Source organism: Panthera leo, chromosome B4 (genome assembly GCF_018350215.1).
Source record: "Panthera leo isolate Ple1 chromosome B4, P.leo_Ple1_pat1.1, whole genome shotgun sequence".
In the NCBI taxonomy this organism is placed as follows: Eukaryota; Metazoa; Chordata; class Mammalia; order Carnivora; family Felidae; genus Panthera; species Panthera leo.
Window position 1 is genome coordinate 120,193,269 of NC_056685.1, and position 27,728 is coordinate 120,220,996.

General features: G+C 36.1%; 1 protein-coding gene across 2 annotated transcripts; it reads left to right on the top strand.

The window, feature by feature from the left end:
* Window positions 1–711: 711 nt before the first annotated feature.
* ACTR6 (actin related protein 6) lies at window positions 712–27,230 on the top strand. 2 transcript variants are annotated; one of them, XM_042947496.1, is made up of 11 exons: window positions 712–820; window positions 2,393–2,510; window positions 2,990–3,058; window positions 4,686–4,809; window positions 6,243–6,378; window positions 6,470–6,526; window positions 14,093–14,191; window positions 14,286–14,364; window positions 21,379–21,550; window positions 23,419–23,557; window positions 27,066–27,230. In XM_042947496.1, exons 1-11 carry the CDS (start codon window positions 753–755, stop codon window positions 27,193–27,195), a joined length of 1,191 nt encoding a protein of 396 aa, XP_042803430.1. In that variant the 5' UTR covers window positions 712–752; the 3' UTR covers window positions 27,196–27,230. The 2 variants fall into 2 exon arrangements, with proteins under 2 accessions (XP_042803430.1, XP_042803431.1); XM_042947497.1 differs by lacking the exon at window positions 2,990–3,058.
* Window positions 27,231–27,728: the final 498 nt, after the last annotated feature.

Here is a 27,728-nt window from a genome sequence, read left to right on the forward strand (position 1 = left end):
TGCCCAAGGTTACACATTTTGTGGTGGAATCCGGATTAAAATTTCATCCTTTTAACCATTATTATACGTAGGAGTTAGCCCCAGGCATTAGGGGAACACAGAGGAGGAGCACCCAATTTTAAGACGGAGAACGGAGTAGTTGTTAGATGTTAAGAAACCTTTTTAGATAAGAATGAGAGAGTAGTGTTATGAAGAACAGGTACGCAAGGAAAGAGTCTGATTGAATGGAAAAGCAAGACGGTCGAGGGAACAAATATTTGTAATTTAAGGGTGGTTGGACCCCACAGTCGAATGGGCAGTGGCGGGAAATGAAGCTGAAGAGACTTCATGTCCAATTCCATATTGCTTATGGTTTTGCACTTTAGGAAAGGTCACTGAACAATACTATTGTTAACACACACACAGGGAGAGAGAGAGGCACAAAGCTACAGGTTTGCTACAGGGATTAGAAGAAACTTGTAGGGACGAGTCAATCTGCGAAGTAGAGGACAAACATGCAAAGGGCGAAAAAGCACTTAGCCGTTTCCATTCTTGTTGGATCTCGCCCCGACCTAAAAGGGCTAGTCTTAGAAGCACTGCAGGACTCAAGGACCCGCCGAAAGACTGTGCAGTCCCTGACTTCCGGCGTCCTCAGTTGCTAAGGGAGACCGGAAGCGCGCTTACGCTCTGCCCATGCAAACCATAGAGTACCGGAAAAAGAGTGAACGGAAGTGTCAGAAGGGGAAAAAGAGTGCAGTTTGGTTCACGTTAAGATGACAACCTTAGTGCTGGATAACGGAGCCTATAATGCCAAAATCGGTTACAGCCATGAAAATGTGTCGTAAGTGTTCTCTCGCTCCTTAGGACAAGACAGACCCTTAATGGTTTCACATGCTACGCTTCATTTTGGGATCACAGTAAATTGCAAATGCCCCTACGTGGCCCTAACCTGAGCCAGAGGGATGCTGTGTTTGGAGTTGGGAGACTGGGATGCTTTGAACTGGGATTTTGGCGTTAATTTAGGCTACGCGGCCCCGGAAGTGGGACATGTGTTTCCTTTCATAACAGGAAATAGCTCAGGAAAATAGGCTTCTAGAGAAGCGGTTCCTGAACGAGGGGTGCATACACAAAATTCATGAACCCTCAGAAATCGTGGACATTTGTGTGTATGCATATTCTTGAGGACGCAGTTATGGCTTTTATCGGATTCTCGATGGGTTCTGTGACCCCCAAAAAGTTTAAAAACAATGGCCTTAATAATTGGAAACATTGAAGGCTTTGTGCCTAAGTCCTTCGTAGTGCTCAATGGCTGACCTGGTTGATAGAGTCGACTTAACAGAATTACTACAATGGCAATCAAAATATTTATGTTATATATGTAGAATATATCATGTTTACAGAGGATTTTCCCCCCTTTCTCCTTTCCTTTCTTTTTTAAAGAGGACAATCAGACCGCATAGGAATGTAAATTGATAACAGTCGTCTGGAAAATGTTTTGCAATGTGTATGATTGTTTTTACCCTTTGACACAGCAATTCTGTTATCAGTTACCTAAGGAATAAATAGGAAGCGTTTGATAAGAGTAAATACAGCATGCTCTATATTTTAGACATTGTGTATGTAGTTAAAAAAAAGAAAGCAAGCTAAATAATTAAGAATAGAAAATTGACTACAATTATAATACAACCATAAGATTGACTACAATGCAGTTTAAAAAAATCATGTCCTCAAAGAATATATAAACATATAGAAAAGTGACAGCATAGTATTGTCCCAATACTATTGGGACATAGAATTGTCCCAAATCCCTCTCTCTCTCTGTTCCCCTCTTTCTCCACATACATGTGTACACCTGTGTATGGTTGATAGGACTCTAGTTTGTCTTCCTAACAAGATTGTAAGCTTATGGTGGGCAGCAACCATATTTAAAACTACTTCTACTTCTGTACCTTATAACATCTTGCTAATTGAAAATCTTTGACTTCCTAGTGACTTAATTTCAATAGCTAGAACTTTGAACCTGTAAATCTTTTACCTGAGTGGTATTAAGATTTCCACGTTAAAGCCAGAATGATTTTACTTGAGCCCTGACTGTCATCTATGTGGTGGCAGGATCAGCACCCACTTAGAAGAATTTTCTCTTTCTTTCTTTCTCTCTCTCTCTCTCTTTCTCTCTTTCTTTCTTTCTTTTCTTTCTTCCTAGAAGAGTTTCTTAAAGAGTACTCGAGAAAGATAAAGGGTCCAGTGTAGAATGTGGTATGTATTAGAACTTTAAAAAATTTTTTTAAAAATTATTTGAAGACAGAATGAGAAACACTGTGGATATTTTTTTGCGTGCAGTGGGGTGGTTAAGTAATTGCATTTTTAGGAAGTATTCAGGGAATAATTATATTATTTGTTTCTTTGTTAACAGGGTAATTCCTAACTGTCAGTTCAGGTCAAAAACGGCACGTCTTAAAACTTTTACCGCCAACCAGATAGATGAAATAAAGGACCCTTCTGGACTCTTTTATATTCTTCCTTTTCAGAAGGTAATTCAATTATATGTCATTTCTAGCAATCTAAACCTAAATTTAAAAACAATTTTTAAATGTATAATTAAGATTTAGTATGTATGGAAATATTCTTAGATCTCAGAGAAAAGTTATTCAAAATTTATATAAGGTCTTATTATCCAAAAATTGAAATTAACTTGTCTTGTTAGCAATAAATGACCATGGCTTAGTTGCTGATTGTGGGTACTGAATTTTACTTGTTTATGTTAAAGTTAAATGAGATGAACACATTAAAAGTAAGAATGGAGTGGCATCTCCATATACTGATATGTCTTTTGAATCTTTGATGTTTGCTTATTGTTAATTTGTAAATTTTAGAATATTTAAAAGGAGAAAAACATGCCATTATAATTGGTTTGGAGGTAACCATAAAGAGAAATTAATGGTTTATAATATATTAATGTCATTTTTAAATGTTCAAATATTTGTGATAATTTATACAAGGATTTTTTTAGGGCTACTTGGTGAATTGGGATGTTCAAAGACAAGTTTGGGATTACCTTTTTGGAAAAGAAATGTATCAGGTAACAAATTGGAGTATGTATTCAAATTTCTATTTCCATGTCTTATTCAAATGAAAAGTTACAGCATCAAAGATTTATTAACTACTGTTAATAAAAGAACCAATAAGATAGGATATAAAGCTAGTTCACTCATTAATATGACATAAATAAATCTTATTGTACATGTTCATTGTATATAACAATCATATTTTTAACTTTTAAGATTATGCATACTGTGACAATATACATGTATCTGAAAAGTAATACATGCTTGAGATTATTTATGCTAAAATCTACAGGGGGAGAGTGCATGGTATGAAGGTGAATAGAGTCAGAGTTTTTACTGAATAGTCCTGTGCTGAAGTTCCTCATACTGGCTCATGAGAACCAATTACGTGCATCTCTTCCTAACTGTGTTCAGTGTTTGGTGACTTCAGGATAGCTTGAAATCGGTCTTTGTGGCCATGTTTATAACTGTGGTAAACTCTACAAATCAGGGCGCTTTTTTTTTTTTCTGGAAATCTGGTTATTGAACATTTACCAGCACACACTATAAGATGGGGTGAAGGGGGTGAGATTGCAAATGTATGGACATTATTTCATACGCATTGTCAAGCCATGGAAGAGAAGACTTCTGTGGTGAGTAATACATTTGGGGAGGATGATCAGATTTCTGAATTAGGAAAATATCTGGTGATAATTATGCTAGCAGTACGGAAGACAGATCAGAAGGAGAAAAGAATGGAGGCAGAAAGGGCACTGGGAAGGCAGTGGCATGATTTCAGGTGAAAGATAAGGCAGTATGAATAGAGAGGAAAGGTCAAGCACTAATTCTAGACAGTAAGTCAAGGATTGGAGTTGAAGAGAATTGAGGTGCCTAGCTTTAACTTTTAAACATATTTCTAGTATATATTTAAGTCACTTCATATACTGTTACTAGCTTTGATTTTTTAAAAATAAAATAAGTGCAAGCGAATAGAATTTCCATTTTGAAGTGGAATTGGAGGTTAAGAGATGGTCTGTGAAACTCAAGATTAAAATTTCACTTCACATGTCTACTATTAGATCAATTCACTATCTCATTTTTATTTTCACAGTAAAATATTTTTGTCCACATATCTGAACTGTGAATATTATGTGAGAATTTTGTGCTTTTAATATCTATAGTGTAACTTTAGGAATAGTGAGTGAATATTCAGTTTTTAATGCTTCTGAAGAGTGTGGTAGAGAATTATCTAAACATTAAATATCCTAAAGCTTCTGGTCTTTTAACTTTGAAAACAAAATAACATCTCTAATGCTTGTAATTATACTGTTCATTACTTTTACATAATGATCTTCAAGCAATTTGACAGTTCCATTTTATTAATGCTACCATTAAGAGAGTTAAAATTAAATAATAAAGTGCATGAATTTTGTGACCAAATTTTCTGGGTTCAAACCCTAGCTATGTCCCTAACTAGTTCCATGAAGCTTGGTAACTTATTCAACTCTTCTGTACCTCAGATTGCCCTCTGATTAAATGGAGATAGTAATAAGACTTGTTTTCTATGATTATTTTGAGGATTTAATACATTTGTTTATATACGTAAAACAAGTATTTATAACTACAAAGTTATAAAACTTGTGGGATTTTTTTCTCTCATAGGTTGATTTTTTAGATACCAATATTATTATCACAGAACCATATTTTAACTTCACTTCAATTCAAGAATCAATGAATGAAATCCTATTTGAAGAATATCAGTTCCAAGCAGTCTTAAGAGTAAATGGTGAGTTAAAATTTTGATTGCAATTAAGTTACAGAAATATGGAATGAATAAAGAGAAACATTCAAAATCCAAGAATACTGGGTGACATTCTTTTAGATTTGGAGGAAATAAAATATGGGATTTAAAAATTAGATGGACTCTTATAGATTATCTAGTCAGACTTATTTTACTTCATCTTTTTACTAGTACAATATTTTCTCCCCAGTGAAGTTACTAGCAACATATTTAAAAAAAAAATTTTTTTTTAATGTTTATTTATTTTTGACAGAGAGAGAGAGAGAGTGACAGAGCATGAGCGGGGGAGGGGCAGAGAGAGAAGGAGACAGAATTCGAAGCAGGCTCCAGGTTCTGAGCTGTCAGCACAGAACCCAACGTGGGGCTTGAACTCACAGACTGTGAGATCATGACCTGAGCCGAAGTTGGATGCTCACCCGACTGAGCCACCCAGGAGCCCCGCAACATTTTTTTTTAAGTTTATTTATTTTGAGAGAGAAAGAGTGTGCACGCATGTGAGCAGGGGAGGGGCAGAGAGAGAGGAATAGAGAATCCCAAACAGGCTCAGCGCTGACAGCCCCGATGTGGGGCTCGATCCCACAAACCTTGAGATTATGACCTGAGCCAAAATCAAGAGTCAGAGCCTTAACTGACTGAGCCAGGCAGGCTCCCCAACATGTATATATTTTTTAAGTAATCTCTATGCCCAATGTGGGGTTCAGACTCACAACCCCTAGGTTAGGCGTTCCATGCTCTACTGAGTAAGCCAGCTAGGGATTCCACTAGCCACATATTTTTAATTTCTAAAAGATTATTGTTTCTGTGGTAGTTATCTCTTCTGTCACTGATGTGTTTGTTATTATTATCATTCATTGAAATAATGTTAATAGCTTACTTAGCCTGACAATATGAGGAAAAACAATCTGAAAATACCATCTAGAAGTAAGTTTGTTAAAAGCTAGAATTACATTACAGGAGTGTACAATGAAAGTATTGAAATATTTAACTTGCAGGTGTTGAGTCTGTATGAGCAATACTATACTACAATGGTTAAGAGCACAATCTTTAAAAATTTTTTTAATGTTTACTTTTGAGAGAGAGAGAGCACACACACACACACACACACAAGGGAGGCGGGGGAGGGGCAGAGAGAGATGGAGACACAGAATCCAAAGCAGACTTCAGGCTCTGAGCTGGCATCACAGTGCCTGATGCAGGGCTTGAGCTTATGAACTGTGATATCATGACCTGAGCCGAAGGCAGATGCTTAACCGACTGAGCCACCCAGGTGCCCCATGTGGATATTGTTTTAAACTAGCATATAGAAATAAAAGAAAGTTTTTGTTTTTGTGCTTGCCTTAATTTGTTACCTTTCTTTATTGCTTTAAATTAATTATACTTTTATTTAATGCAGTTTTTTTTTATCTTTTTTTTAATAGCTGGTGCTCTCAGTGCACATAGGTATTTTCGAGATAATCCTTCCGAATTATGCTGTATCATTGTAGATAGTGGATATTCCTTTACACATATTGTTCCTTACTGTAGAAGTAAAAAGAAAAAAGAAGCAATTATTCGGTGAGTTGTACTTAATTTTCATGTCTTTCATAGGATAAAACTGAATGAAAGGTGTGATAAACTGAACCAAATTTGCATTCTCCCTTTTTAGGATAAATGTGGGAGGAAAACTCCTAACCAATCATCTAAAGGAGATTATATCTTACAGGTAATACTTAGCTTGAGTCCTTGGGTGGGTTGGCTGCTGGTGATGAACTTTTTAAAGTAATTTAAAATTATTTTTAAAAACATAATAAAGTAATTCTTTAACCATTAGTTGTAACTTCAGGTAACAATTGTATACTATTGCTTTAAAAACTGTATCATATAATATAAATACAAATGATGTTCAACTTGAAAAGCTTTCTAGTAGGGTGCCTGGCTGGCTCAGTCGATGAAGCATACAACTCTTGATCTCTAGGTTGGGAGTTCAAGCTCCACATTGGATGTAGAGCTCACTAAAAAAAAAAAAAAAAAGGAAGAAAGAAAGAAAGAAAGAAAAAAAGAAAAGAAAGAAAAGCTTTCTAGCATATAAAATGCTAATGTCTACCAAAGTTTGGGTATCTCCAAACTCTAGGGAGTTTAATATGTTTATAATATTTTAAAATTATAAATGTTATAAAAACTATAAATGTTATACATTATAAAACAAATTAAAAATGCATTTAAGGGAATAAGAGTTTCAAAGGAAAATAAATCTCTACCTCCCCTTTCTGTCTCTCATGTACGTTCCATTCCACACAAAGTATCATCTTTAAACTGTATTTTTTATATTTTTAGTCTCTATGAGCCTTAATAATATATTGCTATTTCTGTTTGTGGATTAACCAGTATTAGTTGACTGCCCATCGTTAAAAGATGAGGAATTAGTGTACTTAGCCACATCCAACTCTTCTCCTGCTCCTAAATTTTATTTATGCTATTATTTTAAATTTTATTTTGTTTAAAAATGTAAGTGGGATTTTTTTGTTTTGTTTTGTAAGTAGGATTCTTAAATCTCAATTTCTTGCTACATTAACTTTGGCTTGTATGACACTGTCACTTTCTCTCAGTTCCCCTCTATGTCATATGAGAAAATAAGTGAATCTGCATTTCCTTCTACCTTTCCTCCCACATTTTCCTTCTTTATTCTGTCAGATGTACCATTAGTTTTTTAAACAATTTTTTTTTATTTAAAAACATTTTTTTTTAAGTTTATTTATTTTTGACAGAGACAGAGTGCGAGCATCAGCTGGGGAGGGGCAGAGAGAGAGAGAGAGAGGGGGAGATACAGAATCCGAAGCAGGCTCCAGGCTCCAAGCTGTCAGCACAGAGCCTGACGTGGGGCTCGAACTCACACACGAACTGTGAGATCATGACCTGGACCAAAGTCAGACGCTTAACCGACTGAGCCACCCAGGCGCCCCAGTTTTTTAAACAATTTTATTGAGAGATAATTCACATCCCATACAGTTCACCCATTTAAAGGGTACATTTTCAATGGGTTGTAGTGCATTAGGACATTTTTAGAATGTTTTCATTACCCCCAAAAGAAACCCACTCCCCTTAGCCATCCCTTGTGGCTCTAGTACATTTGTTTTTGTTTTTTAAATTTTTTTAAATGTTTATTTATCTTTGAGAGACAGAGCACAAGCAGGGAGGGGCAGAGAGAGAGGGAGACACAGAATCTGAAGCAGGCTCCAGTCTCCAAGCTGCCAGCACAGAGCCCATCGTGTGGCCCAAACCCACTCAACCTGCGAGACCATGACCTGAGCTGAAGTCGGGGGCTCAACCGACTGAGCCACCCAGGCGCCCCTCTAGTACATTTGTAAAAAATTTTTTATTTTTAAATAATTACAGACCCAGGAAGTTGTAGAATAGCACATTGAGCTCTGTGTACTCTTAGTAACATCTTATATAACTATTACGATATAAAAATGATGACATTGACACTGGTATAATATTGTTACCCAGACTACAGGTAATGTTAGGTGTTCAACATTTTTTACATGCATTCATGTGTATGTATTTCCATGCAACTTTATCCCATGTATAGATTCACGTAAACACCACCACAGTCAAGATACAGAACTATTCCATCGCTCCGAAGGAACTCCTTTGTGCTGCTAATCCTTTATATTTGCTTTCCCACCGTGTCCCTCTCCCCTGGCAATCTCTAATTTGTTTTCCATTTCTGTGGTTTTGTTGTTTCAAGAAACAGAATCCTATAGTATGTAACCTTCATAGAGTCACTTTTTTCATTAAACATAATACTATACCACTTCTTCTTAATTACTGAGATAACATTTACATATTACTTTTTACTATAGTTAACTCTTCTTGCCTTGCTTATATATTAATTCTAAAAGTGGAAGGCTCATAAGTAGCATTTACAGTGTTAAGATTATGTGAATATTATTCACTGTAGAACCAAACAGAATTGGGCTCAGTTTCAAAAGGTTTGGATATTTAGTTCCTCTATCCCATCAGATTAGAAGCAGCAAATTGGAAAGGCAGAGAAAGTTCAGGCAGATGAAGATGTTAATCAAAACCCAGACAGTCTGAGTCCAGAGCCTGTGCACTTAATCATTTCTCCATGCTGAGTGGAAAAAATTCATATATTTTAAAAAGGAAGGCTGTTGAAGTTTAGCTTGAAAAGAACAAGGTGGCAAAAATACTTAGAAACAGTTATGAGCCTCAGTGGCTCAGTTGGTTGAGCGTCGGACTTCAGCTCAGGTCATGATCTCACAGTTTGTGGGTTCAAGCCCCACGTAGGGCTCTGTGCTTACAGCTCAAAGCCTGGAGCCTGCTTCGGATTCTGTGTCTCCTTCTCTCTGCCCCTTCCCTGCTTGCACTCTGTCTCTCAAAAATAGATACATGTTAAAAAAAGTAAAAAATAAAGTTATGAGAAACAATAATGGTGAAAGGAGACTTTCTCTAGTAGATGATAAAGCATTTTAGAATTGTAATAATTAAAGTGATACTTGAATGAGAATTAAATGATAGACCAGTGAGACCAAACAGTTAATTCTGAATCAAACATGTGTTAAAAAAAAAAAAAAGTAAGGTATACTAAAGAAAGCATCAGGGGGGCGCCTGGGTGGCTCAGTCGGTTAAGCGGCCGACTTCGGCTCAGGTCATGATCTCACAGTCCGTGAGTTCGAGCCCCGCGTCGGGCTCTGTGCTGACAGCTCAGAGCCTGGAACCTGTTTCGGATTCTGTGTCTCTCTCTCTCTGACCCTCCCCCGTTAATGCTCTGTCTCTCACTGTCTCAGAAATAAATAAACGTTAAAAAAAATTAAAAAAAAAAAAAAAAGAAAGCATCAGAAACCATTGAAGAGGAGATTGATTAAGAAAGGATACAGGGAAAGTTGGCTGTTTGGAGAAAAATTTTCCTTTGCTTCGTATTCTAAAGTTCAAATGGATTCAAGACTTAAATATAAAAATAAAACCACAATAAGAAAATATTTAATTAAAAGAGTAAAGTTTACAAGCCTGGAATGTATAATCCAATGAATTTTTAAAAACAATATACCCAGGTAACCAGAACACAGTTCAAGGAGAATATTACCAGCATTCTCATCCCTCTTTGTCCTCTTCTAGTCTGGAAAACCACTAATTTCAAGCATTTGTAAAGAAAACAAATACAAACATAAACCTGAGAAATTTGGAATAAATGTGACACCAAATTGTTATCTTTAATATATTAAGGGCTCTTATTGATCCATAAAAAAAGCATTACCTTGGTATGAAATGGTTACTAGATGATTCTCAGAAAACAAATGTTCAGTAGCACAGTTAATCATTAGTTATATACAGTCACAATATATAAATGGATAATTCTCAGACATAAAAAAAATGTTAAACATCTGTAGTAACTACAGATTCAGTTAAAATATTTATTGAGCATTTATTTAGGAGGTTGGGATATATGGGTTAACAATAAGAGTTCCTCTGTTTCTTTTTGAAAAAAAATTTTTAATGTTTATTTTTGAGAGAGAGGGACAGAGTATGAGCAGGGGAGGGTCAGAGAGAGAGGGAGACACAGAATCTGAAGCAGACTCCAGGCTCTGAGCTGTCAGTACAAGCCCAATGCAGGGCTCGAACTCGTGAACTGTAAGATCACAACCTGAGCTGAAGTCAGATGCTTAACCGACTGAGCCACCCAGGCACCCCCAGTGTTCCTCTTTTTCATGGTACTTCCTAGTAGAGCTGCTGATCAGAGCATAACTTGAAATATCTTTTCTGGTAAACAGTTTGGCAATATACCAAGATACTAACAGTATTTCAAATTCTGTGTTCTAGAGTGTGAATAAATAATGAGATAATCCGAGATATAGATTAAAATACCTGTAGTGCTTCGATTTTGAGGTATACTTTTTCCACATCTCTAGTTGGGACAGATCTTCCAGCTGTTGATACCTTAGAATTGTCATAGTTTAATTACCATCTTTTCTTTTCATTGGTGCAATAGTGAGTCTTAAGGTAAAACGTGGTGTATATGAAGGTAACAAAAAGCAAAAGGAAGCAATATTAATGTTTTTTACTTATTAAGTATAAGGATTATGCTAAATACTTATGTATAATTAGAATCATTTACTTCTCACAGATGTGTTGTCGGTGATCTTATTATCATGACCCCTTTAGAGTTGAAGAGATTGAGTCCCAGAGAGGTCAAGTAGCTTGGTTGCTAAGTTGTGATTCAACCAAAGTGTCTGGGGTGCCTGGCTGGCTCAGTCAGTAGAGCATGCAACTTTTGATCTTGGGGTCATGAGTTCAAGCCCCAAGTTGGCCATAGAGCCTATTTAAAAAAAACAACAACAAAACCAAAGTCCATGTTTATACACACACAAGTATCTTTCTTCTCTGACCTAAACTTCCAACACTAGGAATGCTAATAAGTACATATTCATAGATCACTCTAATAAATATCATGGTACCATAAATAACCATATTTTTAAAGAATGATAGCATAAGAAAATGTGAGATGATGTTTAGTCTAAAAAAGTAAATGTAGTATATATGTGTAGAGAAAAATATTCAAAGGAAATAACTTCACATTTTTGTTCTTTCTTTTGCATTTTTTTAATTGAAGCATAGTTCACACGTTACATTGATTTCAGGTGTACAACATAGTAATTTGACAACTCTATGTTGTCTTACTATAAGTGTAACTACCATCTGTCACCGCTACCGTTGACTATATTCTCTATGCTGTACCTTTCATGTCTGTGACTTATTCCATAACTGGAAGCCTGTACCTCCTACACCTCTTCACCTATTTTGCCCATCCCCCCACCTTCTCCCCTTTGGCAACTACCAGTTCTCTGTATTAACAGGTCAGTTTTTGCTTTGTTTGTTTTTTTCTTTAGATTCCACAAAGAAGTGAAATCATGTATGATTTGTCTTTATCTGACTTATTTCATTTAGCATAAAATCATCTAAGTTTATCCATGTTGTCACAAATGGCAAGATCTCATTCTTTTTTATGACAGCTTAGTATTTCAGTGTGTGGGTGTGGGTGTGGGTGTACATCACATTTTCTTTATCCATTTATCAATTGGCACTAAAGTTGCTACCATATTTTGTCTATTATAAATAATGCTTCAAAAAAAGGGGTACATATATTTTTTCAAATTAGTCTTTTTGTTTTCTTTGGGTAAATTAGTGGATCATATGATATTTCTGTTTTTAACTGTAAAAAAAAAAAAGGTTTATTTTTGAGAGCGAGAGAGAGTGAGGGAGGGACGGAGAAAGAGGGAGACAGAGGATCCAAAGTGGGCTCTGGGCTGACAGCAGAGAGCCTAATGTGGGGCTCGAACTCACAAACTGAGATCATGACCTGAACCCAAGCCAGACACTTAACCAACTGAGCCAACCAGGTACCCCTCTATTCTTAATTTTTTGAGGACTCCATGCTATTTTCCACAGTGGCTGTACAAATTTACATTCCCACCAATAGCGCTTGAGAGTTTTTCTTTTTCTATATTGTTGCAAACACCTGTTATTTTTTGTCTTTTTGATACTAGCCATTTTGACAGGTGTGAGGTGATATCTCACTGTGGTTTTGATTTGCATCTCCCTGATGAGAGTGATGTTGAGTGTCTTTTCATGTGTCTCGTGGCCTCTGCATGTTGTCTTTGGTAAAATGTCTATCCAGGTCCTCTTCCCATTTTTAATCAGATTATTTGTTTGTTTCTTTGTTTGTTTTGGTGTTGAGTTATAAAATATCTTTATATATTTTGGATATTAACCCCTTATCAGATATATCATTTCAGATATATCATTTATAAATATCTTCTCCCATTCAGTAGGTTGTCTTTTCATTTTGTTAATGGTTCCTTTCACTGTGTGAAAGATTTTTATATTGGTGTACTCCCAATAGTTTTTGTTTCGCTTGTTTCCTTGGCCTGAGGAGACATATCTAGAAAAATGTTGCTGAAGCCAGTGTCCAAAATATTACTGCTTGTTTTCTTTAAGGAGTTTTATGGTTTCAGATCTCACATTTAGGTCTTTAATAATCTATTTTGAGTTTGTTTTTGTGTATAGAGTAAGAAAGTCGCCCAGGTTCATTCTTTTGCATGTATCTCTCCAGTGTTCCCAACACCAAATGAAGAGACTATCTTTTCCCCACTATATATCCTTGCTTCCTTTGTTGTAGATTAATTGACCATATAAACATGGGTTTATTTCTGGGCTCGATGTTCTTCCATTGATCTATGTGGCTGTTTTTTTGCCAGTACCTTGCTGTTGTTATTACTATAACTTTGTAGTTTATCTTGTTGCATATCTTGAAGTCTGGGATTATGATACCGCCCCAGCTTTGTTCTTTTTCAAGATTGCTTTGGCTTTTTGGTGTCTTTTGTTGTTCCATACAAATTTTAGGATTATTTGTCCTAGTTCTCTGAAAGATACTTTGGTATTTTGATAGAGATTACATTGAATTTGTAGATTGCTTTGGGTAGTGTGGGCATTTTAATAACATTTATTGTTCTAAGCCATGAGCATGGAATATCTTTCCATTTGTTTGTGTTGTCTTCAGTTTTGGTTTTTAAGGCATCTTTGTTTTCTTCATTAAGCCTGTGTTTTCTTGGATTCACTCATCAGATGTTTATTAGGCATCTACTATGTGCCAGGTACTGTGTGCTAATCCACAATACTGCTATAATCAGAAAAGAAAGTGCAAAGAGTTAAGTCATTTTAGCAAGATTCTATTCAGAATGGTTAGAGGAAAAGGTTTGCTCTCTAATTGGATAAGCCTTACCATACTTAAAGCCTTCATTTTCAATTTCTTTGTGCAAACTGGACTGATATGTGCCCTCAGAGGGGTAATGTGGAGATTATATACAATTGAAGTATAATTATTCCATAAAGTTGAAAATATCTTACACATTCAGAAATTTAATATTAAAAAATCAATTACCCAAAGATTTAATTCCAGAAAAAAATATTTTATTTTTCTATAAAAAAAATTTTTTTAATCTTTATTTATTTTTGAGAGAGAGAGAGCATAACCAGGGGAGGCTCAGAGAAAGAGGGAGACACAGAATCCAAAGCCGTCTCCAGGCTCCAAGCTGTTGCACAAAGTCTGATGCATGGCTCAAACTCACAAACCGAGAATTTGAGACCTGAGCTGAAGTTGGACGCTTAACCAACTGAGCCACCCAGGCGTCCCAGAAAAAATATTTTAAATGGTAATTATAAATTAGACTTACATTTTTCCATTTCAAATTTTACTGTTTTTATTTCCATTTAGGCAGCTACATGTTATGGATGAAACGCATGTGATTAATCAAGTGAAAGAAGATGTATGCTATGTGTCTCAGGATTTTTATAGAGATATGGATATTGCAAAGTATGTATAATAGTAATCTAAGAATCAGAAAGTTGATTCTTGGGTAATTTTATACATAGTTAATTATTTCACATATCTCTATTTCGTTTTCCAGGTTGAAAGGAGAAGAAAATACAGTAATGATAGACTATGTTTTGCCTGACTTCAGTACAATTAAAAAGGGCTTTTGTAAGGTAATTTAAAAAATCCTCAATGACATTTCTTGAAGTGACCACCTCAGGCAGATTTGAAAAAAATCTAGTTGGGTTTGGTAGAGTCTTACAGAGTTGTTGATAACTGCTTTCCTGGTGGCCTTTTCTCCAGGCACAAGTGTATAAGTGATTAATAAATATCTCATTAAAGTTATTTAGAAAAAGGACTATCAGCTGAATGATAGCACAAGGGACAAATCTGGAGATCACCTATATTATGGTTAACCCTTTTCTATTTTCTTAAGAATTAGTTTAAGTCCAGTTAGAGCTTGGTTGTTTTCCAGTTGTGAAAATTATTGACATAGCAGACATGACTGAATTTTACTTGTTTGGTCTGATATGATCAGATTGTAGTGGAAAAGGGCAAAATCCAGTGCACTTTCAAAGTGTTGAGCAGCAGTTTATCTTGGATGTCAAAATAATTTCTCCTTATCTTTGATCTGTTCAGGTAAACTATCAGTTCTATGTTTGGGTAAATGTGAAGTTTGCCCTTTTAGCTGGCTTGATCAAGGAGGACTGTTGGGAAGTTAAAAATCTTTGGTCAGAAATGTAAGCATATTTCTACAAGGAAACATTTATGGTATCATTCACTGCAGTATACTTTAAAAGAGTGAAAGATAGGGAAAAGCCCAAATATCTGCTAATGGAGGAGAATAAATAAATTTTGACATGTTCATAAAATAAGCAATAGTGAAAATGAAATAGAGCTACATGATAATCATGGATAAATCTCACAAACATGTTTCTGTCTAAAACACGATGTCTTTAAGCAAGTTTTAGGAGGATATATATAGTTTCAGGCTGTGTGGAATAATAATTTATCTTATTTAAGAATATATAAGTATTGGGGTGCCTGGGTGGCTCAGTCAGTTGAGTGTTCAACTTTGGCTCAGGTCATGATCTCACGACTGGTGGGTTTCTAGCCCCGCATCTGGCTCTGTGCTGACAACTCAGAGCCTGGAGTTTGCTTTGGATTCTGTGTCTCCCTCTCTCTCTGCCCCTCCCCTACTCATGCTCTGTCTTTCTGTCTCTCTCAAAAATGAATAAACATTAAAAAAAAAAGAATACAGGGGCGCCTGGGTGGCGCAGTCGGTTAAGCGTCCGACTTCAGCCAGGTCACGATCTCGCGGTCCGTGAGTTCGAGCCCCGCGTCAGGCTCTGGGCTGATGGCTCGGAGCCTGGAGCCTGTTTCCGATTCTGTGTCTCCCTCTCTCTCTGCCCCTCCCCCGTTCATGCTCTGTCTCTCTCTGTCCCAAAAATAAATAAAAAACATTGAAAAAAAAAATTAAAAAAAAAAAAAAAAAGAATACATAAGTGTGAATTAAAAGTATAAAACTGTGAATGATAACACCAAATTAAAAAGGGGAGTGATAAAAAAAAAAATTAAAAGACAGGGGGTGGGGGAGGGCGGATCCTGGGTGGCTCAGTCGGTTAAGCCTCTGACTCTTGGTTTTGGCTCAGGTCATGACCTGCAGTTCTTGAGTTTGAGCCCCACATTGGGCTCTGCGCTGACAATGCATAACCTGCTTAGGGTCTCCTCTCTTCCCCTCCCCTGCTCGTTCTGTCTCTCTATAAATAAATAAACTTAAAAAAAATTAGAAAAAAAGGAGGGAGTGATAATGTATAAAGTTGTATCAAACTAATTCATGAATACATGGGTTTTATACTTCTTTTAATTATTTATACTTTTTCATATGCCTAAAATTAAGTATATATAATATATATATATATATATATATATATATATATATATTTTTTTTTTTTTTTTTTTTTACCATACTATTGAAGTGAAATACAAGTCAGAATTCTGAGAAGGCTACCCAAAGCCTCATAAAATTGAAGTCATCCTGTAATGTTCTTAGAAACCGATCCTTGTGGAAGGTTGTAGGTTGGCTTTTAGAAGTGGGTGTTGGAACAAATTATGAGATCAAGTTGCTTGTTCGTGAACTGGAAGCCCAAGTTGTACTTTATTTACGAGACAATGAAAACTGAAAATATATAGACAACACCATCTTCATATATTATTACTCATTAAAATACTCCAGTTATATAAAGCACCTTACGGATAACTTAAAGCACTTTGTAGAATTAATGGTAGTAAAGTCATCTATATTTCTGCAGGGATGGACCCTGAGTAAAGACTCAGTGATTCCCAATTTCTCCAAACCTGACTGATTGTTGGAATCACCCAGGGCACTTGAAAAATAATCTATATCCATGTTCTTAGTTCCTGTCCCTAGAAATGCTTAGTGCTTAAGTTTGATAACTTAATCTTACAAAAATCTCTTCCAGATAATTGTACCATCAACTAAGTCTATAAATTTTTTTCTTTTTTTAAATGTATTCTCTCCTGCCCTGCGAATGACACTCTATCAGTTTACTAGACATTATCTGCTAAATGCCACCGATTTTCTCCTTGCCAGATTTTAAGCCCTGTTTACTCAAACCTGCATCTTATATAGTTAGCCAATAGAGATGTTATTCCTTGAATTGACCATTGTTTTACTCATTGTCTTTGGAGAAAAAAGGCAGAAGGTACATAATATTGTTTGCAGCTCTTTTTTTTTGTTAAGTTTATTTATTTTGAGAGAGAGAGAGTGAGCACAGGGGAGGGACAGAGGGAGAAGGAGAGAGAGAGAATCCCAAGCAGGCTCTGCACTGTCAGCAAGGAGTCTGATGTGGGGCTCGAACTCAGGAACCATGAGATCATGACCTGAGCGAAAATCAAGAGTCAGATGCTTAACTGACTGAGCCACCCAGGCATCCCTGCAGCTCTTTTATTGGCCTTTGGTTTTGTGAACAATATCTGGTCATAGGCTAAGCTTAATTAACTCAGTATAGACTCCTTTTTAACTTGTGGACTTTAATATCAATTGAGTAGACAGAGTCAGTTGGCCTCAACTTGTGCTAGATGATAGAATGTTACATTGAATTTTTACTTCAAAAATAATGGTTTAATCTTTACTTTGTCAATGTTAAAATTTGTAATTTATTCACAATATAGTTGACCCTTGAACAGCTGACAACCCCCTGCCCCATGCAGTTGAAATCTGCATATACCTTGACCCGTCCCCTTTCCCCCAAAAAACTTAACTACTACTAGCCTACTGATGACTAGAAGCCTTACTGATAACATAAAGTTGATTAACACATATTTTGTATGCTGTATGCATTATATACTACATTCTTATAATAAAGTAAGCTAGAAAAAAGAAAAAGTTATTAAGAAAATCATAAAGAAGAGAAAATACATTTACAGTAATGTACTGTAAAAAAAAATCTGCATATAAGTGAACCCATGCAGTTCAAGCTGATGTTCAGAGGTGACCTGTACATGTTAAATCATGTGCATATTTGGAAAAAAAGACCTAAAAATAACAAAATACAAACAAAAAAATTATGTATATGTATCTCTTAATAATTTTAAGATTTATTTATTATTTTTTTTAACCACTAGGCACTCCAATAATTTTAAGATTTAGAAACAGTTTTATTTCGTATGTGTTAGAATTAATTCTAAAGTGTATTGAGTTTAGTACTTGGTTAACTTCATTGTTGCCTGATATGTAACAACTTTGATGAGAGCTGATATGTGTTTGTATTTTTTAACTTTTTATTTATTTGCTTTTATATCTGTTTATGAAATTAGAAAAATAATAACTAAATGAAATGAAAAAATTATAATTATTTGAGAGCCCTTATACTCAGAGTATCGTTAAAACTATTCAAGAATATATTTAGGGGTGCTGGGGTGGCTCAGTCTGTTTAATGTCTGACTCCTGACTTAAGCTCAGGTCATGATCCCAGCGTTGTGTGATCGAGCCCCACACCTGGCTCCACACTGGGCATTGAGCCTGCTTGGGATTCCCTGTCTCTCTGCCCCTCTGCCTGCTCGTGCTCTCATGCTTTTTCTCTCTACAAGAAAAAAAAAAAAAAAGAGGGGTGCCTGGGTGGCTCAGTCGGTTGAGCATCCGACTTCGGCCCAGGTCATGATCTCGCGGTTTGTGAGTTTGAGCCCTGCATCGGGCTCTGGGCTGACAGCTCAGAGCCTGGAGCCTGTTTCAGATTTTGTGTCCCCCTCTCTCTCTGCCCCACTCCTGCTTGTGCTGTATCTCTCTTTCAAAAATGAATCAACATAAAAATTTTTTTTTAAATAAAAAATAAAATAAAGAAAAAAATAAAGAAAAAAAGAGTATTTTTGAGTGCTTGGAAAAAGGTACAACCTCCATTTTCTAGTACTTAATGATAGTAACAATAACAGTAATAGGCTCTGTGATATTTTTACTGATTACAACTGATACAAATTGCAATTTTCTTATCAGAAAGAGGATGCCTAATAAAGTAAAATGGACTTAAGTTGAGAAAATCAGGTTCATAATGATTATGGTAACACCTTGTGCAGAGCCATTGTAATTTAAACTGATCATTTCTTTTACAATATCGGAACAAAATTTATGAGACTGTGTGGTAATCATGGCCTACATTGACTAAAATAGCAACTCTTCTAAATTCCTTCATTTGTCTATGTCCTAAAAAGTCTTTTTGGAGTTGTACTCTTAAAACAGAAACTACTTGTAGTTCCAGATTACGTATTAATGATTAATGGCTTTAGAGCCAACAGTCAACAAGGCTATCTAGTTCTGGCTCTTTCCCCTAGTTTAGATATTTGCTCCTGGGATAGTCACATGATCCTCTTTTGTAAAATCTTGGTAATGGACTACATAATCTCTAATGTTTTGTCACTTAAATTTCTCCCAAGTTTACATCCGTTCCAGATTATTTTGAGTGTTGAAAAAATGAGTTATATCCTTTAAACCCAAGCCAGTATCACTTTTAAGTGAATTTATAAGTTAATAAATTTATAGGAAATATTTTTTATTTCTGCCTGACAAGGAAGAATACTATGAAGGAATAACACTTTTTTCTTTTGCTACTGTAATAGTAGTTTATTGGGTTAAAAGTGGTTTGCAGTTTTCCTTGTTCTACCTAGAGTATTATGAAAATTACGTAATTTTGGATATTCTTATTTAAGAATAATGTTTTGAGCTTGGAATTTCCAATGATAGAATTTAGAATTATATCCAGGTTAAGAGAGGCAATGTAGTGGAAGGAATATATTGTATGTACTGATTATATTAAAGGATGTATAATGTTCTTTAAATACATTAGTCTTTAGTAATTTTTTTAATGTTTATTTAGTTTTGAGAAAGAAAGAGACAGAGCACAAGTAGGGGAAGGACAGAAAGTGAGGGAGATACAGAATCCGTAGCAGGCTCCAGGCTCTGAGCTGTCAGCACAGCGCCTGTTGCGGGGCTCATACTCATGAACCAGGAGGTCATGACCCGAGCCAAAGTCAGATGCTTAACCAACTGAGCCACCCAGGTCCCCTAGTCTTTAGTAATTATTAATATTTTCATATATTTGAGGTATTTTATACTTATATAAAGGATTGGGTTATACTCTGTTCCAGGAGGAAAATTGCATATATAATTGCAAATGAATGTCTATAACTGAATCTAGAAGAACTGATGATACTAAAAAAAAAATTTTTTTTGATGTTTATTTTTTGAGAGAGAGGGAGAGAAAGAGAAGGAGAGGGGCAGAGAGAGAGGAGACACAGAATCTGAAGCAGGCTCTGGGCTCCGAGCTGTCAACAGGGCTCAAACTCATGAACTGTGAAATCATGACCTGAGCCAAAATCATATGCTTAACCAACTGTGCCACCCAGGTGCCCAAGCTGATGATTCTTAGTAAAATTGGAAAGGACCATTATTTTAATGGTATAGAATGTGGTAGAAGATTATTTAAAAAAAAAAAAAGATTATTTTTTTCTAGTCTCTTCAGGAACACATCTCAGCAGTAAATAACAAGAAAATTTCATTGATAAAGTCCATGGATTTCAAAACTTATTTTTGAAGATTGAATAAATAAATTTAAATATTTAATTTTTTTTATATAAGGGAAAGGAGAAATCCTACTGAACAGAGCCACAAGGTCCAATAAACATGTGAAATAGGAGAGTAGAGGCTCCTTGCTGGCTCAGTTGGTAGAACATACAACTCGATCTCAGGGTCCTGAGTTCAAATGTCATGTTGAGCATAGAGCTTACTTAAAAATAAAATAAATAAATAAATAAATAAATAAATAAATAAATAAATAAATAAATATAAGAGAGTCAAGGTAGGTAGTGATAGAAACATAAGACAGTAAATGGTTTAAAAAATTTTTTTAAGTGTTTATTTATTTTTGAGAGAGAGAGAGAGAACAAGTGGGGGAGGAGCAGAGAAAGAGGGAGACACAGAATCTGAAGCAGGTTCTAGGCTCTGAGCTGTCAGCACAGAGCCTGACATGGGGCTCGAACCCATGAACCATGAGATCACGGCCTGAGCTGAAGTCGGACTCCCAACCTACTGAGCCACCCAGACGCTCCAGAAAATGTTTTTTCAAATGTTTATTTATTTTGACAGAAACAGCATGAGTGAGAGAGCGGCAGAGAAAGAGGGAGAGAGAGAATCCCAAGCAGGCTCCATGCCATTAGTGCAGAGACTGATGCGGAGCTTGATCCCGTTAACCATGAGATCATGACCTGAGCCAAAATCAAGAGTCCAACACTCAACTGACTGAGCCACCCAGGCACCTCTAGACTTAGTAAATGTTTTTTAGAGTATCTTCTTTGTTCTCTAGAAACTGAAATTGGTCTATTATTATAGGTAGGATATAAGGTCCCCTCTCCTCTTTTCTCCTTTTCTTTCTTTCTGTTTTAAAATGTGTGGAATAATTTAGCCAGATCATCTTTTGGGGAACAGCTACAGTAGAGTCAGCAATTATTTCTTCGTGTAGATTAGGCAACGGAGAAGGCCACATTTTTCTAACTTTTGAGAATCCTGAAACTTCTGAGAATATGATTAATATGTTAAAATAGCATGTTACTAAATGTTATTAGTCATATGAACTAGAAAATGTAGCTTAAACTTTTTTATCTTATTTTTCTTTAAGCCAAGGGAAGAGATGGTGTTAAGTGGAAAATATAAATCTGGGGAACAAATTCTTCGTCTGGCCAATGAGAGATTTGCTGTTCCAGAAATACTCTTTAATCCTTCTGATATAGGCATTCAAGAAATGGGTATTCCAGAAGCTATTGTCTATTCAATTCAGAACTTACCTGAAGGTACATGAATAATTAAAGTATTGAGACGTAATATTTCTAAAAAAATCGTAAGCTCTGTGAGCCATAGAGAAATCATCTGAGCTTTCTAAGTAATTTTGGGCAAATGCAAAGTCTGTTTTATTTGCATAGATTTCCAAATTCCATAGTGCACTTGAATAATTCTTACTTTATTGGTCCTAGATTAGAAATTTGATACAGGGAATGTTATTATGGTCTATTTAAACTTGAAGAAATTAGGGGTGCCTCAGTGGCTCAGTTGGTTAAGCGACCGACTTTGGCTCAGGTCATGATCTCACAGTCCGTGGGTCTGAGCCCTGCATCAGGTTCCATGCTGACAGCTCAGAGCCTGGAGCCTGCTTTAGATTCTGCATCTCCTTTGCTCTCTGTCCCTCCCCCACTTGCACTCTGTCTCTCTCTCTCAAAAGTAAATAAACATTAAAAAAAAAACCTTGAAGAAATTAATCTCTCCATGACTATTAAGTTGCCATGTCCATTTTAGAAAGTTTTAATTTAACTCATATTTATTTACAGAGAATCAAAATTTATAATTTAACAAAGCTATAGTTTCTAGCTATTGATGGGATTGGATTCTTCTAGTTTTATTTGGAATAATATACAGGAAGTTAACTTTTTTTAGTGTTTATTTATTAGAGAGAGAGTGGGGGCAGAGGCAGAGAGAGAGGTAGTGAGAGAATCCCAAGAAAGCTCCACACTGTCAGTGCAGAGCACAACATGGGACTCGAACTCACGAGCTGTGAGATAATAACCTGAGCTGAAATCAAGAGTCAGATGCTTAACCTACTGAGCCACCCAGGCATCCCTACAGGAAGTTAACTTTAATGAAGCTGAAGTATGGTGCTTTTCAGTGATGTGTGAGTTCTCCTGAAGCAAGCTTCACCTACATAATTTTCTAGAGTTTTAGAGAGTACTTTTATATCTTCCACGTGTCTTCCTAGATTGGAACAAATCTAGCACTTGCAATGTCCTTTCCTCCCATTTAAAAAAAAAAAAGAGAAGAAAATCACATAATGCTATCACCTTAGTATAATTATTTCACAACTGTTTCTGTGTTGTCTCATTAATTTCACATTTTATACAAGGTTGCAGTTATTGGTATACAGCATTTTATACCATACTGCTTTAATGTCATGAGGTTCAGTGTCAATATAAGGGAACTCTGCCCCTGTTTTGTGAACAGAAGCTTTGGGTATGGTGTCTGGTATTTATTAATTGACTCCTCATAGATTTCCCCATGATGCTTAGTAGACTTTTAATACCAGCTAACAATGTGGCACTTAATGTTTGCCAGTATGTAACTTTAATGAGTGTAGAACAAAAGATGCTTTATTATTATGGATTATGGGTATTTTTCACTATCAAATGTAAATGATTATGTCTGTCTCAATGAGATAACCTGGAAATTTGGGCTTCCAAGTTAAAATGTCTTGAAGGCCCTCCATGCTAGCCTTACACTAGCTTACAATCTCAACCTATGGAAAGACCTCCTCCATTTTAGGGAAGAAGTATAATTATCAACTGTCTGCTTCTAGAATGTTACCCATTTATGTGTAGCTTATATGTGTATGTAACAAGTAGTTAGTAGTTCAACTCCTTCACCTTAGCCTTTCTTTTAAAGATCTGTGAGGTCATATTTCATTCTGTTTGATGTGTCAATTTCTGTAAATTTTAACCTCATTATGAAATCTTATAAATAATTCTTATGGTTATTAAAAAAGTGTATAGTTTCCAAACCAGTTACTATAACTGATGGCTTTTACTTAAACCCTCATATTCGTCTTTCCAGAAAGGTAAGTAAACAGATTTTCTGATGCCTTTTTTTCTTCTTCTATTCCCCCCCCCTCTTAAAGAAATGCAGCCGCATTTTTTTAAGAACATTGTTTTGACAGGAGGAAATTCCCTTTTCCCGGGATTTAGAGATCGGGTTTACTCAGAAGTTCGATGTCTCACTCCAACAGATTATGATGTTTCAGTTGTGCTGCCTGAAAAGTAAGTGTTGGCTGATAGATAAAACATGGAAGTCATTTTGTAGGTAAAATGGTCAATAGGCAGACTTGAGTTTAAGCCTGGTTCTGGCAGGTTTATTTCACTTTTGGAATCCTCATTTTCCCTTTCTCAAAAATTGAATTAATAAACCTGATATTTCAGTGGACTAAATGGGATGAAGTATGTAAAGTGCCAGCCATAATGGTTGGTACATAATGGGTGCTCAATTAATATAAGATAGTATCCATATAGTAAATCAATCCTCATTCCTAAGAGATTTTTACCGGCAAAGCAATCAGGTTATAATCTGATTTTTTTTATCTAAGATGTGTCATTTCTTGACAGTTTCTATCAAGAATAATAGAAATGTAAGAACTAACCATGAAGATAAATTATGTCAATTTGTAAGTTGTTTTGGAATGTTTTAAGACAATTGTTAAAAATGGTTTCCCCTGCTATCCAAAAGTAGAACATTCCTTTGAAACCTTTGTAAGTCAAATGGTCTAAAATGAAGAAGCAATTACTATTAACTTATATAGAAAAATTTTGAGCATTTGCAGACCCAAAGAATAATTTCTCTTAGGCTTTTTGATACCTTAGGACACATCTTGCTAACAGATATGCAAAACAAATGGAGGTAACGCATAGATGCTCACGGATGCAGTTCACAGCTATAGCAGCTCAATGCTGAGATGCCGTGTGTAGCTCCTGGGGAGAAGCTTAGCGGTGCCATTCTTGCTGCTTAGGTGTGTTCCGCCTCTGTAATGGCTCGCTGCAAAATGAATGCTGAATGCTGTTTTGCTTTTTGCCTTTATTTGGAAAAGCAAAAATCCTTTTCAGTTAGCAAAAAGAGGTACTAATGTAGTCTCTTGTAAAAGTGAAGTGGCGTAATGCAAACTTTTGAAAAATGGGATACCTGTATTTTAGTAAACTTTTATGTTTAAGTAGCCTTTTTTTCTTTTTTTAAAGTTTATTTTGAGATAGAGCATGCAGGAGGGGCAGAGAGAGAGGAAGAGAGAAAGAATCCCAGGCAGGCTCTGTACTGTCAGCACATGGTCAGTGTGGAGCCCAATGAAGGGTTGGAACTCACATACTGGGAAGTCATGACCTGAGCTGAAATCAGAAGTTGGAGACTTAACCGACTGGAGTCACCGACATGCCACAGTGGTCATTTTTTTTTTTTTTTTTTGATTCAGAAATCTTTTATATCTACCCACTATCCCGTTTTATGAGAAAAACAGGTATCATTACACTTTTGTGAAAAAAAAAAAATAAGGTATAATTTTAGAACCTTAAGAAAGCTTATAGGGGTGCCTGAGTGACACCAGTTGAGCATCCGGCTTCAGCTCAGTTCATGATATTGTGGTTCGTGAGTTTGAGCCCCACATCAGGCTCTCTGCTGTGGCTGTCTGCAGAGGCCACTTTGGATCCTCTGTCCCCCTTTTTCTCTGCCCTTTCCTCACTCTATCTCTTTATCTCAAAAATAAAAAACATTAGGGGCGCCTGGGTGGCTCAGTTGGTTAAGCGGCCGACTTCGGCTCAGGTCATGATCTCACGGTCTGTGAGTTCAAGCCCCGCGTCGGGCTCTGTGCTGACAGCTCAGAGCCTGGAGCCTGTTTCGGATTCTGTGTCTCCCTCTCTCTGACCCTCCCCCATTCATGCTCTGTCTCTTTCTGTCTCAAAAATAAACATTAAAAAAAAAAATTAAAAAAAAAAAACATTAAAAAAAAGGCTTATAAGTCCTCCTGTTCAACGTTTTTACTTTGTAAATAAAGAAATAAGGGCTCGTGATTTGGCAGAGCCTTTACAATAAGTTAATAGCAGTGGCCAGGCTAAAACCTAGTTCTCTTTATCTTGAGTCAGGAGCAAATACATGTCTCTTACCAAATATATGTCTAAATAACGCCCCCTCCCCACTGTCCCAGTCTTAAGTGGCAGAGTTAGAAATAAGACCCCATATACCTGGCTCTTAATTAAAAAAAAGTTTTTTTAATGTTTATTTTTTGAGAGACAGATAGAGACAGAGTGTGAGCAGGGGAGGGGCAGAAAGAGAGGGAGACACAGAATCAGAAGCGGGCTCCAGGCTCTGAGCTGTCAGCACAGAGCCTGACACAGGGCTCAAACTCATGAACTGTGAGATTATGACCTGAGCCGAAGTTGGATACTTAGCCAACTGAGCCACCCAGGCTTAATTTTAGAGTCTTGTTTTAAAGGAAAATAGAATTTTTCTAAATCAATAGCAGTTACTAGAAGGCCCTTGTCTGCTCACTTAATTTATCGCTATCAGATTAAAGAGTAAACAATTGCTGGATATTGTAATGATTATCAGCATAATGTCCATATACTTTGCATACTGGATTTTCATCCTGTTTATTTATTTTATTATTATTTTTTCCACCATGTCTCTTTATTTCCCACACTTTTATTTTGTTTTGTTTTGTTTGCCCCACATGTTTTTCATCCTGCATTTTAAATGGAAGTCATCACACATTACATGCCAAGGGATCCACAGAAAGAGTTTTCATTCTTTTATTCATCAAGTCTTTATTGCATATCTGTTTTACATATACATATATAAATGTTACATGTATGGAATACAATAAGGAAAACATTTATTAGCTTTTCACCATTTTTCAGATTTTAAACTGAATTGGGAGAGAGGAACATTAGAAACAGAATTGAGTCATAACATAAGGTATATAACCTTGGTTAGAAATAAAACCAAACTGGATGTTTTATTTATTTATTTATTTATTTATTTATTTAAATTTTTTTAAATGTTTATTCATTTTTGACAGACAGAGAGAGACCGAGAACAAGTGGGAGGGAGGGTGGAGGAGATTGGGCAGAGAGAGGGAGACACAGAATCCGAAGCAGGCTCTAGGCTCTGAGCTGTCAGCACAGAGCCTGACGCGGGGCTTGAACTCACAAACCAAACTGGATGTTTTATGTGTCCCAATTTTACTTAATGTCTTTGTCCTACCATGTAGCTGTGTATCATGTGCTGTGTTTCCTAAATGTTTCATTTATTAGAAGAAAGCATAGCAGCAAAAGCACTGAAAGCCCTGAAAACCTCTCTGAGCCTCATTTTCCAAATCTGTAAAATGTTATAATATGTTGTTTCATGGGTTGCTGTGCAAATTAGTGAGGTGACATATCTTTGCCACATACAGAATTTAGATTCAGTTATGACAGTGTTTTTCAAACTTTTATGCATTTTTGATCTTTTGCTTATAATCTTGTTTTTTCAGAAGTAGAGAGGGTCCATAAATTCAGGGTACAAGTTAAAAAAAAAAAAAAAAGAAAGAAACCACTTAGTTGTACTAGTGACCAAGGTTCTTTTCTTTAATAGTTTGCCTTATTCCTATGAAGCGTATGCTTTATTTTTACACTTTGTTTTCTGTTAAATCAGGTTGGGTAGAGATTGCCGCGTTTTAGCTACTAATGAATGTTTTCTGCATTTCAGTTCTGTAAAATCATCTGGGTTCATTTATTTTAACTTTATTTTTAGCCCTATTACTTATGCCTGGGAAGGTGGAAAATTGATATCAGAGAATGATGATTTTGAAGATATGGTAGTAACAAGAGAAGATTATGAAGAAAATGGACATAGCGTCTGTGAAGAGAAATTTGATATTTAAGAAACATTCTGAATTAAAGTTTTGAATGGCTGTGATCGAAAGGTTTAATTTCAGTGTTCTTTTTAAAGTAGGTTAAGGATCTGTGTTACCTTTCATCCTAAGATTAGATCTTAAACTTATGTGAATACTTTGATCCTCAGCTAATTTTCAAAGGTTGCTTAGCTAAGTTATTACAGTAAACTGTATCTCAGCTCGTATTTTCATTTAAGAGTTAGACTACCATAACAGTGCTTACACTATTCCTGAGACTAGGTTATCTTTCATTAGAAGAGTAAATGCAGGGGCGCCTGGGTGGCTCAGTCGGTTGAGCGCCGACTTCGGCTCAGGTCACGATCTCGCGGTCCGTGAGTTCGAGCCCCGCATCGGGCCCCTGTGCTGACAGCTCAGAGCCCGGAGCCTGTTTCAATTCTGTGTCTCCCTCTCTCTGACCCTCCCCCTTTCATGCTCTGTCTCTCCCTGTCTCAAAAATAAATAAACATTTAAAAAAAAAAAAAAAAAGAGTAAATGCATTTTGAATTTAATTCTTTATAGCC